Genomic DNA, 15,785 nt, shown 5'->3' with positions numbered 1-15,785 from the left:
GTTACCCAAAATGGGAGAAGCCCACTGCCTGGATGAACGACTGATCCTAGTCACTCCTGTGACAAAAATAAGGTGGTGCAAATTTTGTTGACTTTCAGGCACTTTGGGCAGATGTTCAAATGGTTTAAGTAGAGGGGATCTTTGTTAGGACAAACCAGGTCTTTCTTATTAGTGAGAACTCTCTGTATTCCATTGGGTTGGCCAGGGGCAAATGATATTTTTGTTTTTTCTTCATTTGATTAAAGTGTCGGACATAAATTCCAATGATCCAGTGACATGAAGTTACTGCTTTGATCTACCCTGGGCCTCTAAAGCATGTTCAAAAGCAAATAAGCCACTGAATGTTCAGCCAAGTTATGTTAAGCTAGCTTACCTCAGGCAGCTCTGGGAGAATGGGGTGCTTCTTTAGAGTAGATATGAATGGGATATTGTATAGCTAGAGAGCACATATTTAGATACTAAACTGTTTCCCTCAATTTGTTTCTAAAAACATTAAAAAGAGTAGTTGCATAAAATATAGAACTGTAAATTTCCCATAAATGTGACTGTGGATAATACATATAACACATATAGAAGACTCTATAAACACATACTTTCACCTGTGAAATGTTTTCTGAATATACCAACAAATGTAACGTATGAATGAAGCAAATATTTCTCTGTAAAAACACATTTGTAAAGGTCGTGCGCACACTCATCAGGGAGTCACAGTATATCATTTACATTATTTATTATTCATTTACTTTATTTATATAGCACCTTCTATGTACATGGCACCTTGCAGGTATACAGGTCCCAGCCCCAAATAGCTTACATTCTAAAAATAAATAACTAATTGGCACAATTTTAATTCTGAATTTTGGTTTTTCCTTTCTCACCCCCTCCCCTTTTATCACTCACTGTTCAGTGAGTGGTATATACATCGTGTAAACATATACAAATCATAAATGAAATAGACACAGAGAAAAAGAAGAAGAGGGAGATGGAGGCCTCATCCAAGCAGGATATTGCACTATGAAAGCAGTATATAAAAGGCAAGAGCCACACTACTGCTTTATAGCGGTATTGAAGTGCACTGACAACTGTTGGGGCCCATTGACACATACCATATACCACTTTCATACTGCTATATCCTGCTTGGTGTAGATGAGGCCGGAGTAATTAGTAGCCAGAGGAAGAATATGTCATTAGTTCAGTTCTATGTACTTTGGTTTAGTTAGAATATGGTATGGGGTATATGTGTATTAGATTTCAGCGAGGGCAAATAGCTTCAGGGAACAAGAAAGGAAAAGATCTTGTACTTTAAATGCAATCGGGCTAAGGAAACTGAAATTCCAAACAGAACAATGAAGGGAAGCTGGGAGAGGAGAAAGACAAAGGGCAGAATCCAATGGGGGTGTTTACACCCCCACCAATTCCTTTCTGCCCTACTGATTCCCTTCCACAAATTCTGTTGTGTAAGTGGAACTCACCACTTATGCAACGGTGATATAGTGTTTCCTAGGGGAAGCCCCAAAGCAATGGAAATGCTCATTTCTGGAAGGAGGCAGGTCACCAAAGCTCCCTTATGCAAGCTTCACTGACCTGTCTCCATCCAGAAATGAGCATTTCCACTCGTTTCAGGATGCCCCGGAACTAATAATAATAACAATAATAATAATAATAATAATAATAATAATAATAATAATAATAATAATAATTTATTTCTTACCAACCTCTCCCTTTGGATCGAGGCGGGGAACAACATTAGAACAGGAATCAATACATTTTAAAAATTCATGATTTAACATTGATCTGGATAGGCCTGCCGGAAAAGGCTAGTCTTTAAAGCTGCCTTAAAATCACACATAGAGTTAATTTTACGAATCTCCTCCGACAGGCCATTCCACAATCTGGGGGCGACAGAAGAAAAGGTCCTCTGGGAAACTGATGTCAGCCTAGTTTTAGCTGACTGAAGTAAGTTCACCCCAGAGGACCTGAGTGTGCGGGGCGGACTATATGGGAGAAGGCGATCCCGCAGGTAACCTGGACCCAAACCATTTAGGGCTTCTAATGTTCTAATGTTTAACTTCTAATGTTGCACAAGTGGTGGGGGCTGTTTGCACAACAGAATTGACAAAGCGGAAGAGAATCAGTGGGGGCCACAGCACCCCATTCAATCCCACACAAAAAAAGAAATAAGATCTGGAGGCTAAGGGTGGGTGGGCGCCATCTTGTTTGAAACAGGTGCCCCAGGCAACATCAAGAGATCAAACATTCAGGACACACACACAGACTCGTCAAAGGCCTGAAGCAGTTGCTCAGGTTTTCAAGACTGGAGGGCAAAGATGTCGAAACTTTCTCTACTTTTATTTATATTTGTAATTGCTGGTTGTTAGCCTCTCTGAGACTATTTCTGAAGAGTGGAACAGAAATTCACTAAATAAATAAATGGTTCATTTAGAAATGGTTTATTACTCAATAGGTTTGGCTTATTAGGGTCGGCACTGCAACATGAATGATATCAATCTTAGTCATGCCCCTTGGTGTCTTGCCACTGATACTTGTCAAGAATGTATTCCTACCGTTCCCTTTTTGAGTACTCTGAGATAGGGATGGATGAATCAGTCTATATCTGGTCCATGTGAGTTTTGTATGTATTCAGTCATAAGTCCGTTGTGTCCAATTCCTGGTCCAGTGTGTGTGTGTGTGTGGATATGTGTTTAAAAAATATGAAAATGCACATCTATTTTTGTGAACAACTTTCTCTAACATACACATTTTATATGCAACCTTCCCTAATATATGCATTTTTGTGCCCAGGATTCTAATTTTTGTATGCAATCCTCAAGCCAAGAACTACATTGCATAATTTAAAAACTGTGCAGTCCAAATGATAACTGTGTTCCAATGTGCATATTAGTCCAGGAAGTACACAAGGTTGGTTCATTTAGAATATGGACCAAACCAAATTTTCCTCCATCACTGCTCTGATTCTTTCTATCTATCTATCTATCTATCTATCTATCTATCTATCTATCTATCTATCTATCTATATAAATTGCCTCTGTTATTTCTGTGAAGGCAACTGACTTCTCTGTCCATGTTTACAGGTTGAGTGGCTGAAAAATGAAGAGGTGATTGATCCTGTTGAAGACCGTAATTTTTACATCACGATTGACCACAACCTGATCATAAAGCAGGCACGTCTCTCCGACACAGCCAATTACACTTGTGTTGCCAAAAACATTGTGGCAAAGAGGAAGAGTACAACGGCTGCTGTCATTGTCTATGGTAAGGGAGCTGGTTCTGCCTCATGCTGATGAAACTGCAGCCTGACATGTCTACTAAATATAGTATATAGAGCTCTACTATCCAGCCTGCCATTTCTCTCTGGGTTTACAATGCTAAAAACAGAATATGCGTCTAGTCATTCAGCTGTCAATTAAAATGCATGTCTTTCACATAGACATTCTTAAGCAAAGAAGGGCAAAGCTGTATTTCTGTATATGTGTGTGCGTTCATTTCTTTAGGGATTTATAGCCCACCTTTTTGCAAATGCCTCAAGGAAGCTAAAAAAAAAGCAATGGCATTAAAATAATAAAACAACACATGAAAATGTGAATAACAGTCATCAGATTCAGTACTGGCTCCAGATTTTTGAGGCAAGACACCCTCAAATGCCCCTCTCTTTCAGTAAGTCTATCTTCTATTACCATTTTCACTGACTACTATTGCTCTTTATCCTCTTTCTCGCCATTAACAGGCAGAGAACTAGGGATCAAGTAGGTAGTGGCATCAAGTAGGTAGTGGCATCTCACCATCACTATTGACTGGGCCAGAGCATGAGGCAGGTGAAAAAGCAAGTTACAATGGTGAAGAGGAAGAACAAGTCCAGGAGGCTCTTCTCAGTGGGTCCCTACTGAGTGAGGGTCTCAGCAGATGCCCAAGTATGCCTACCCTGGATGCTGGTCCTGAGCAGATTAAACAATGATAACAATAAAAACAGTGAGCCATTAAAACAATTATCCAGTTCAAAGAGGAGTAGCTGTTATGGAAGGAAGTAAAATGCCATTAAAATGCTGAGCGAACAAGACAGACTTTGCCTACAAACAGTAAGGAAGGCTCCATGCAAATTGCCTAGGGAGAGTTCCACAATCTGGGTGCCACCATTGAAAGGGCTATCTCTCCAGTAGCCAACTGCCTGACTGCAGAAGGAATCCAAAGAATGGAGATTTTAATTGATGGGCTATATCAATTAAAAGATCAAATTAATCAAAATGGTCTACAGCCTGGCCAGAAATTAGTTTTCTTGGTGCAGCACTATGTGGAAGAATGTAAATAACAAGGTTCCTCACCCCTCTCTCTGTCTCACACACACACACACACACATACAGACACCCCTCCAAAGTGATTGTGCAACTGGGAAGTCCCAGCTATCATTCTTTCAACACATACCTTTGGGCTAGCACTTGAGAGCCAGCTCACACTCCAGTTTTTCAACCTAGGCCTTATCTACACCAAGCAGGATATTACACTATGAAAGTGGTAGGAAAGCAGTATATAAAAGGCAGGAGCCACACTACTGCTTTATAGTGGTATTGAAGTACACTGACAATTGTTGGGGCCCACTGACACATACCATATACTGCTTTCATACAACTTTCATAGTGCAATATTCTGCATGGTGTAGATTAGGCCCTAGTATACCGATGAAAGAATGCAACTGATTCATCATGATATTAGAGCCAGTTTGTATGAAAGCTATTTAACAGAAGTACATGGACCCTCTAAATCATAAAGTGTCTCTACTCCAGCATTACATATTTCTGTCAATGGCTAACACTAACATGGAATTCAAGGAATCCAAGGAATCCAGCTACTATTCGTCTCTATGTATTATGTCTCCTGTACAGTAACGTTTCCTGGTTGGGTTGCATGTTGCTGGAACAATGTGTAAACTGTCTTTTATTGTCTATAGAAGTAAGAAAAGTATTCTGAGGATAAGAACTTGCTCTAATAATATGGTAGCTGATCCTTATAGGTTTTATTAAAATGTTTAATTACAAAACAGATCATGCTTGAACCTCTGATTCACAGCTAGGGCAGCAGTTGCCTTATTGAAGTCACAATGAGGGATTTTAATTCTACTTTCTGTAGGAAATGGGTTGAATACAGATTCTTAGCCATGTTTGTGATACAAAGGAAGCACAACAGAGTAGCACTATGCAGTTTAGATGGAAAGTACAAAGCATTCATGAGCATAAACAAATTTCAGCACACACACGCAGTATAACTATCCTTTTCAAACACAAAGAGCTTGACTCAATGGGTGGAACTTCATTGCTGAAATAATGTTAGGAATGGGGAGTGTGAGTTGGAAACCAGATCAAGCTCCCTAACACCATTTATACGTGTGCTTGTGCTACTGTGCCAAAGATAGTGAATTAAGGAAAACTGAGACATTCAGTCCAGCCTAGGCCTATGAAATGCTTCAAAGAAGAAAAGGAGAGAAGGCAATGATGCAGAAGGAGGAGAGCAAATCTTTAAGGAGCCCTAAATTATAATTTATTCTGCCAAGTGTGTTTCAATAAAAAAAAAATCTTGTTCAGGTGTGGTAGTGAACTTTGGATCAGTGCATGAAGAGAATAGAATATTGTTAGGTTTTCTTTTAATTGAAACCCATATGAAAGCACCCTGACATTCTACCTGTTAAGAAACCTGAAGGTCCCTTCGAGTTGGGAGCAGGACAAAATATTAGCTGCTAAGGAAAGAGGTAAGAACATAAGAGCCAAGCTCAATCAGACCAAAGGTCCATCTAGTCCAGCACTCTGTTCACACAGTGGCTGACCAGCTGTTGATCAGGAACCCACAAACAAGACACAGGGCAACAGCACCCTTCCGTCCATGTTCCTCAGCAACTGATGCCTGTAGGCTTACTGCCTCTGATACTGGAGGTAGCGGAGGACTAGTAGTCATTGATAGTCTTCTCCTCCAGGAATTTATCCAATCCTCTTTTAAAGCCATCCAAATTGGTGGCCATCAATACATCCTGTGGTAGTGAATTCCATAATTTAACTTTGCACTCTGAAGAAGTACTTCCTTTTATCTGTCCTGAATCTCTCACCAATCAACTTTATTGGATGACCCTGGATTCTAGTATTATGGAAGAGGGAGAAAAATGTCTCCCTATCCACATTCTCCGCACCACACATAATTTTGTACATCTTTTTCACATCTCCCCTTACCTTCCTTTTTCTAAGCTAAACAACCCTAGCTGTTGTAACCTTCCCTCATAGGGGAGATGCTTCAGCCCCTTGATCATTTTAGTTGCCCTTTTCTGCACTCTTTCCAGCTCTATAATATCTTTTTTTTAGGTGGGGTGACCAGAACTGTACACAGTAGGGAGAGATAAATAACACTTGAAGAAAGGGAGCCAGCAGCTCCTTTCCTATGTATGTGCTTATATTCAATTCCAACTTTGCCTAGAGGTAGGGCAACCTTCAGAATTCTCAGAAGGTTTTTGTCACATAATGAGTACGAGAGAGAGACTTGCTCTTAGTAACTGAACCACCAGTCTGAACAATCTGAAGTCTGTGAACAGTCAGGAAGTCTGTTTATGTCTTAGAAGGATGCTTGACACTCCAGAGAAGTTTGGACAAGGTTGCCTTTTGGTGTCATGCCAAAACCCCTCTCTTTAAAGTAGATGAGAGTGAGAAGGAGAAGGAATGAGAAAAAAAATAAATGTAACAAGTACAAATTTCTGAATAAAGGCTTACTAACATAAAAAGCTTTGTAATTATGGTCAGCATATCTACTGGGGGATATATTGTACTTTTTATCTATTTCATGAGAATTTATAAATTATCTGCCAGTGTTGTATATATAGGATGAGAAGAAAGTAAACACTCCGTTGAGAGAATCTGATGTTAGCCACCCTAATTGTAGTGCACTTAACTGTGGAGTTTGGCAGTGTGTAGAAAACCAAGAGGGAAATTGCATGGCATGAAGGAGGGAAGACCCTAGTTGAAGTACTAGTCTATGTGTAGAGATAACTGTAGTGATTAAGCTTCAGCAATCTAAATGTTTGGACATGTGAAATTGGCTTACTGAATAGGCCAGCAGGATAGTGTAATAGATTATCCAACACAATGCAAGAACCAGTGAAAGCGTTGGGATGCCTTTAAAGTCTCAGTGCTCAATGAATTTTCTACTTTGCTTCTAAACCATCTGTATCTCCTTCACTTCTCAGTTAATGGAGGATGGTCAACCTGGACTGAGTGGTCAGTGTGCAACAGCCGTTGCGGAAAAGGCTTTCAGAAGCGTACAAGGACTTGCACCAATCCTACTCCACTCAATGGGGGTGCCTTCTGTGAAGGCCAGAGTTTACAGAAAATAGCTTGTACTACATTGTGTCCAGGTATGTTATATCACTATGATGAACTATTTGCATATATTTTGTTGCCTTCTTGTTCTTCTAGCATTAAGGTTTATTCTATTCTTTTTTAGGGATTACTTGTTTTATTGCTTTTTGTTTGGCAAGTAAATGCCCTATGGTGTTATATAAATACACAGGATGGTGTGCAAACAGCAGTAGGTTAATTCGTATTATTGAAGAAAGTTTGCCCATCTTCTCAATCCTTTATAATTCTGACAATTTATGTAACATCTTAAAGCTCAAAATCTTCAAGACTTAAACCCTAGATCTGTTGAAATCTCTGGAAATAAACTGGAATTAAAGTATATAAAATGGTTCTGAGCCAAAACATGTTAGTAAGCTCAGTTAATGGGCAAAAACACGCTTTGTTCAGTAAAGCTGAAAAACATTATTTGAAGTGCTTAGATGATGGCTTTTCTATTTAAACCGTCAGGAAAAACAAGAGCGTTCACAAGAAAAAAATGTTTCTTTTATAGATACATTTTAAAATGCCTTAACCACCTTGGTCGAAGGCTTTGGCTGCTAGCCTGCTCACAGGAGATTGACAAGCTCTCCCTTGCTCCCTTGGATTGATTTGGAAATGATCTAAGAAAAAAACCAGCAAGACCTTGTATACATTTTTGAGCCCATCCATGGCCCCTTATCTCCAAAACGTTGACCCTGACAGCCAAAAAATACCCTGCCCCCTTCCTTTTGCTTACCTGACCAGTGGTGTTTTGAGCAGTAGAGACATCTGGGGAGATGGAAGGAGAAAAGTCTAACAGAATGTAGGTGCCAGGTGTTGAAAAAAACACAATTTAGATGCCAGGTGGGCCTCTTTGGAGAGGACATCTCACAACTGAGATGCCACCACTGAAAAGACCCTTTCCCTTGTGACCACCCGCCTTAACTCATTTGGTGTAACATCTGGGGAAAGGTCTCTGAAGATTTTCTTAGAGTCCAGGCAGGCAGACAATCATTCAAGCAACCTAGCCCCAGACCAGGTTAATATCAGCATTGTGAATTGGGCCCAGAAATGGCCTAGAGCAAATACAGATGACAAAACACAGGTGTAATACAATGACCGTCTAAGAAGGAATCACTGGAATACAATACCCCCAGTGCAGACAACCAATCCATAGTGAGTTCTATGTTCAATTGGACTCTACACAAGTCTTCCTCTACCTACATTCAAGTCATATTCCTTTTTTCCCTCAGCTCAGTCAACCAAAAGGCTAAACCTCAATAGAAAGTGACTTGACCATGACATGAGGACAGATTTTAAATCCCCTACTCACAAACATCCCCTTCCTGGGCAAGGTAGGGAAGCTCCAAGCTTTCTTGGATGAAACTGAGTTTTTAGATCGATATCAATTGGGTTTCAGATCTGGTTTTGGAATAGAATCTGCCTTGGCCACCCTATGAGCAGATTTTAATACCATCAATGATGAATAAGGGCTGTTTGTCACTGGCCTGTAGTTGTTTATATCTTTTGAATCCAGGTTTCTTCAGGAGAGATCTAATTATTGCTTTAAATAAGGGAACAAAAGACGTTGAAATTGCACCTTTCTAATTTTTAATCTTCTTGAACTAGCCAGACATCTCCCCCTATTAGATACAATAAGCAAGGATGGGCAAGGATCAGCTGAACTTGACCAAGACCATTTCCAACATCCTCAGCTGAATTGTATTGAATAAAATTGAACCAGACCGTGCTCTGGATGCCCCCACTAATGGAACTGCAATAAATGTGGAATCCACATGTGAGAGACTTCCTCTTTGAGGTGTTTCATAACTTGGCATAATCCACTCTCTCTGGGCCAGAATGTAATGGCATCTAATCATCCAGAAACGTTCTACTGGGCAACACTGAGAACATGCAATAGTGGTAGAAAAGAATTCTTCCTTTGTCACCAACATCACTACAGAATGGGCTTGCTAGTGAGTTCTAACTGTGGTCAGTTGGACTCTGCACAAGTCTTTCTCTGCCTGCATTCATAACATCTCCCATCTTTTCCTCAGCTTAGGTATTTCCAAGGAGCTGCAATGACTCTGGTTAGAGGCAGAGGGTACTTGGCATCATTGTGTCAACTACCCAAGCCATTCTTAATATCCCACAGATTGAGCAAGTCAAGAGTATGTCTTGTTACATGTGTTGACTCAATGACCTGTTGCTGCTATAACATCCTGAGCTGCCCGAGATACAGCAGCCTTGGTATGAAAATTGAGTTCCCTGGCATAATTATCTCTAGAATCCTTAACATAAAATCTAAGACTGTCTCTGTCAGCTCAGGCAGGTAGAAAGATGGACAGTAGAATGGGTAAAAAAACTAGCAGAATCCCTAATCTGTCCTGAGTGCCCAACAGAAGTTACAAACACTCAAGATTAGCACATGAATGAACAGCCTAGACAGGAATATAGAATTTCTATAGACCGCAGAAACGCCCATGCTCCACAGTCTACGTTGGTGCTGAACCAAGTAGGGCACAGCTAACTCCTTCCAGCTTCCCTACCCATGTCTTCATAACACATTCCAGATCAGCCCTCTCCAATATTAAATCAGTCCAACGTAAATTCTCCTTCATCCATGATTAAATCCATGATTACTTCATGGAGAAGTGAGATTTTATTTTGGACTGATGTGGCATTCAATAACAGGACTACCAGACCTGAAGGCATGTTGTTCAGACAGTCAACTACCAACCAATTTGGGAAAGAATGAGAAGAGGCAACAGGTGTAAGGTGTCTAATCACTCTGCTCAGCTAGCCTGTTAACTTCCCAGTATCATATCTCCCCATACCTATGACCACACTAATAAAGGCACCCCGATGCATCCCAGGTCAATGCATTTACCACCATGACTTCTTTTTTTAGTACTGTTATGCATTGCTCTTGGGTGGGAGGCAGGAAGTGACAGGATTCCTCTCTCTCCATGTGTCACTGTGGTTTATGGTTCTACTTGCACTGGCTAAGTACATTAAGAGAAGTGGGGTATTTGGCAGGCAAAGCAGCTGATGGGAGGGACAGGGAGAGTTGGTAGAAAGGGAATTGCTCAGGTTTCAGAAGAAGAAATCAGGATTTGTACAATTCACCTCTCCTTTGAAAATGAGGTTTTCAAGCTGGCAAAGCTCTTCTCTGGGCGTGGTTTAGGAGAACTTAGCTGAAAACTCTAGTGTTCACTTCACCTGTGAAGACCAAGGTGCAGAATAGTGCTGGGCTGAAAATTTCAGTTCTTCCATTTTTGCCATTTTGTGGGGTGAGTGGGGTTAAAACAACAACTTTGGTAAAAGTGGCTGGGAGAGATGAGAATTTCAGAGAGTTTTCTCCTTGGGGAAGAGGACAGGGTTTCCACATACCTTTTTAACTGTAGGCAATTGTTGAGGGATCTTATATCCCACCCACCCAGCACTTGCAAGAGTTTTTCCTGAATGCCTATTGGAGATGGAAAGGTCACATTGTCTCCAATAGGCATTCAGGAAGAACTGCTGGGCTCCTCCAAATTCCTGAGGTGTTTATATAAAGAAGTCCCCTCAACAAGCAGTTGCACTTAAAATGGTATGTGGAAACCACGTATGCCTCTCCAAGAAGAAAATTCTCTGAAATTCTCCCCCTCCCTGTGAAAGAGGCAGGAAAAATAATGCCTGTTATGCAGGGAGAGAAAAAGTTCTGAAAAATAGGGGGCAGGATTTGATACAGCTCTAGTATAGTCCAGTATAGTCTTCACCTTCCCTTCCATACTGCCTCTGTGCTGATCGTATTACATCACAGCCAGAGAATTCACTGCCTGCCCCATCCCGTGCCTGTTTGTGAAGTGTTCATTGACATGGCTCTCCTGGGTTCCATTTTTCTTTGTTCTGCCAAGGGTAGCCTGTGGAGGAAGCAGGTCACTAAATGCTTTTAAGATTAGGCATAGGGGAACATGGGAACTGGATGGTACCATGGACATGCTGCTGATGAAGAATGGAGGCAATATTAGATGGCAATAGACTTGATCCACCCTGTCAGCAGAGTGAGCAGGTTTGGGAAGGTCTTTGGAACTGTGTCTCTAGGTCTGTGAACTCTACACCATCAGTTGGTCTTTTCTATTCCCCATATACAGACCATTTCCCTAACTCACAGAAGCAAACATGAAAGGTGTTGCTTCTACATTGGTGCTCATGTTCACCAAAGCCGCTCGGCAAAAACTTGTGTTTGGATGGTGACTTAATTAATCGTTATGGTGTATAATGTTTGGATTATTAAATTTAATCTGTTAAACTAGTGGCACAAACTCTAATAAAGGTGTTGGTCCTGCAGTTTTCTACAAGGCTGCATCCCTTTTATTTTAATGTAGAAAAACATTTTAAGGAATGGGCACAACCTTCCCCTGATCCTTTTCCCAGTGACTGCAGCAGTATCAGAATCAGAGACCTAGGGAGTCCCTGGATTGAGGTGTTAGCAGTCTTTTAGAAAGGATTCCATCTGCACATAAACTGCTGCTCCCTGTGGAATCTGAATCATGTCATCTGGGGACAGCAGTGTTAAAAATTCCTCCTAAGTCTTCATTGCAGCATTGCACTCTAACAATCTACGCTGTTCCTTAAACAGACCAGGCAAATGATCAGGAAGTTATAGAACTCACTACTGCAGGATGTGGTGATGGCTACCAATCTGGATGGCTTTAAAAGGGGGTTGGATAAGTTCATGGAGGCAAAGGCTATCAATGGCTACTAGCCCTGATGGTTGTGTGCGATCTCCAGTATTTGAGGCAATAAGCCTGTGTGCACCAGCTGCTGGGGAGCATGGGTGGGAGGGTGCTGTTGCACCATGTGCTGCTAGTTCATCCCTGGCCGATGGCTGGTTGGCCACTGTGTGAGCAGAGTGCTGGACTAGATGGACCCTTGGTCTGATCCAGCATGACACTTCTTATGTTCCCAACAGACAAAAACTGAAAAGGAGGCCTTTAGTTTAGGATTGGGAATCTTTTTTTTTTTGGCTGAATTAGAGTTAGTTGCCTCTACATAGTCTGTATTTTTGAACAAACAGAATACTGGATTTCTCAAATGTTCTGCCCCCTTTCATGCATAGGAAACTCACATTTATTTTTAAAGACCTTTTATCTTGAATTGCACCTCTCTCTTCCGCCTTCCTCCCTGCCCCTTTATCATTTTGTTTTTACATTTTCTTATGACAGTGGATGGGAGGTGGACAGCATGGAGTAAATGGTCTACATGTGGGACAGAGTGTACCCACTGGCGCAGGAGGGAGTGCACGGCACCAGCACCAAAGAACGGCGGCAAAGACTGTGAGGGTCTTGTCTTGCAGTCCAAGAACTGCACAGATGGGCTGTGTATGCAGAGTAAGTGGAAGTACATTAATGCTGCTACATTGACATTGTGCTTTTTGGGGGTGATGGGGTTGGAAGAGGAATAGCCACTGAAAGACAGATTAAAGCTTGAGCATTCTCAAGCAATAAAAAACGGTCTCTTATAAGCATGTACTGGAACACAACCAAAGGGAATTCCACACTTTTACAGCAGAGCAGGAAAAACAACAACCCTACGTTTAAAAGATTTGGCACAACTTGGCAGAAACAAGTCCTGTTCTGTGCTCTGCTAAACCATTTGGGGCATGTTTAGACTGCAACTTCCTGGGTATTCAAGGCAATGTTCCCTTCAAAACACATACAAAATTGCATGGGTTTTGCACAGCAAGCCCTTCATCTTGGATTTGGACTAGAAGGGGAGAAGCGTAAGAACTGAACAGTTCCTGTGGGTTTTCTGCAATTGGAAACTGAAAAAGAATCTCTGCCTGGACGTGCCTTTAGGCATGGGTTGACCTTGGGGCAGGGATGGGCAGATCAATCCATTTCCAGTCTGTGTCAGTTTTCCATGTCTTCCTTTGTAAATCCATTCCATCCCATTTCCACATTAATCTACAAATTTGTATTATTTAATATCTGCATGAAAATTTGTATTTAGATATGCATTTTTGAACATATTTTTTCACAAAAGATGCATTTCTAACTGCAATCCTGTTCATGTCTGCTAAGAAGTAAGTCCCATTGATTTCAGTAGGGCTTCTTCCCAGGTAAGTGGGTACAGGATTGCAGCCTGTTTTTGCATACACCTTGTGGTACATTTTTTTCAAGATAAGAGCTACTTTGCAAAATTCATAGAAGTGTGAAATCTGGACAAAACTATGGTCTAATCTGTACATTAGTCTAGAAGGTGCAGACCCGTTCATACTGGAATTTGCAAATTCATCAAGCATCCCACTAGAGAGGTACCAAGTCTCACTGTATAAGGTCTAGTTTTCTGCTTAGAAGTATATCTCTATGTGATGGAACAGGTCCTTCAAATGGTGGTGTGTTTGTTTATTTTGTTTTGTTTTTAGGAAAGGTTGTGATTATGGTACTAAATTCGGGTTCCTGCTCATACTTATTTGTCTGCTGAAAAATCAGTCCTGTACCCACTTTCCTGGGAGTAAGATACACTGAACTACATGAGAATTCTTTCCAAGCAAATAGGTATAGGATTGCACTGTTAGGCTGCAATTCTAAACATACCTACTACAGAGTAAACCACTATGAACACTATGGCATTTGCTTCTAAGTAAAAATCCTTCGGATGATATTCATAGACCTGGTTCATACAAAATGGCAGCCCACCACCTACAGGTGCCATTTTTTGCATGGCCCCCAATAGTCGCCCAGTTTGTCATTTTCAGAGACCAGCTTGCGGCACATGCCAACGCATACCACCCGGCTTCTGGATATTCAAATATTATGAACCTATGGACTGTTTTAGGGTTGTGGGTGGTTTGTTAACCATGTCAGTAACCTACCCTCACTGGATTTTGATGACATGATAACCTGCAGTTGCAGCTTGAATATTCAAAATGGCCACATGCCCACACCACAGCCCACCATGGCTTAGCCACGGTGAGCTGTTTGATCATGCTGTTTAGCCCAGAAACTTGAGGATAGTGCGATAGAATGATAATTGCCCATGAGTAAACACATAATGTTTTTTCTGTCTTACAATAGTCTATAAGTCAAACAGATTGTGAAGGCTATTGAAGCACTGCAAAGTCTGATAATTTTGAAATGATATGTTTCCCCCTTCCCTACCTTTTTGATTCAAGTTACCCCAAAGATACCCAAAATTTATGCCACATAACAATACTCATCTCAAGATGTTCTTCTGTTGTTGGAAGCCATCTTGTAAAGTAGTCTGCAGACTGTATTGTCATGAGGGAGTGTGGGAGGGACTTTAGAAACAACGAGCCAAACTGTGGTAATACTGGGTGGAGGAAAAAGAATATTCCAAAGTTAACTGTTTGACAGTATGTCTTGGAGGTAAAGTAGCTCATTCAACCATAATTTCACTAGCGTGAATGAGCCATTATCATAAATTAGCAGGAAAAAATATCTCCTCCATAACAATGAGATTATATTTTATTTTACCAGATTATATTTAGACAGGCATGTCACCCTTGTATGAATGAAGAAGCCATTTAAAGCCATTTAAGCAAAAATTTGGAGAGGGGAATTATTGTGCTACTAAAATAAAAACTAAAAACGAGCCCTGTAGGTCTGCCATTATTATGTAGACTGTGGACTATGATGTTTTCTATTTGTAATAATGACAGCTGAGTTTAAAGCCTTTGCCATATCTAGGAGAGTGGGTGATGCTAATATGAATGCTTTTCTAATATAGATATAGATATAAAACACTCCTGCATCAAAGAAATAGTGATGAAAAAATATAGCTTTATGTTGACTTTCTTAGCAGTGTCTTTATACTTGTGGGGTGCATATAATGTAGAACATATAATCTTAGGCCATAGCTAGATAGGGTGATATCCCGGTGTTCGCCCCAGGATCGTCCCTGTGTATACACATGACACACAGGTTATCCTGGGAGCAGAGAGGGATATCGCTCTACAGTTATAGCCCACTTTTTCCGCGGTCTCAGGCTGATCCCGAGACCACGGAATATGTGGCCCAGCGTCACAGCTTGTCCCGGCTTTTCGCGAGTAACTGCGAGGAGCCGGGCACGGGGTACAGAGCTCCTCAGGAACTCTGTGCCCATTGGGGGTTGGGTGGGGGGAGCAGGGAAAAGTAGTTTTTTTTAAAAAAAAATACTTACAATTTGCACACGAGCACTCGTGCGCTCCGTCCCCTTTAACAAAAAAACCCAAAATGGTGGACGCGATGTCGCATGCCATGTGTGAACCAGGGCGACGATAAAAAAAATCACAAAATCACCTCCCTCCGACCCCCCCTCATCTAGCTGAGGCCTAAGTCTGTGATCCAATACTCTGGTTTCTCTTCAGATAGTTTTGTGATCCATTCCTGCTGAAAAGATTGATTTGCCACTATTTTTGGCTATGAGGCTCTTATA

The 15,785-nt window shown here is 41.1% G+C and overlaps 1 protein-coding gene across 2 annotated transcripts in view; it reads left to right on the top strand.

Annotated features, from left to right (window-relative positions):
* The window catches only part of UNC5C (unc-5 netrin receptor C), a 382,711-nt gene that overhangs the window by 303,559 nt on the left and 63,367 nt on the right, over positions 1 to 15,785 (top strand). For both annotated transcript variants that reach the window (XM_063136050.1, XM_063136049.1), the window contains exons 5-7: positions 3,093 to 3,273; positions 7,232 to 7,399; positions 12,572 to 12,736. In XM_063136050.1, the coding sequence (XP_062992120.1) occupies positions 3,093 to 3,273; positions 7,232 to 7,399; positions 12,572 to 12,736 (514 nt within the window). The remainder of the gene's footprint in view (positions 1 to 3,092; positions 3,274 to 7,231; positions 7,400 to 12,571; positions 12,737 to 15,785) is intronic.

Source organism: Elgaria multicarinata, chromosome 10 (genome assembly GCF_023053635.1).
Source record: "Elgaria multicarinata webbii isolate HBS135686 ecotype San Diego chromosome 10, rElgMul1.1.pri, whole genome shotgun sequence".
Classification (NCBI taxonomy): Eukaryota; Metazoa; Chordata; class Lepidosauria; order Squamata; family Anguidae; genus Elgaria; species Elgaria multicarinata.
This window is presented reverse-complemented; position numbering and strand designations above follow the sequence as displayed.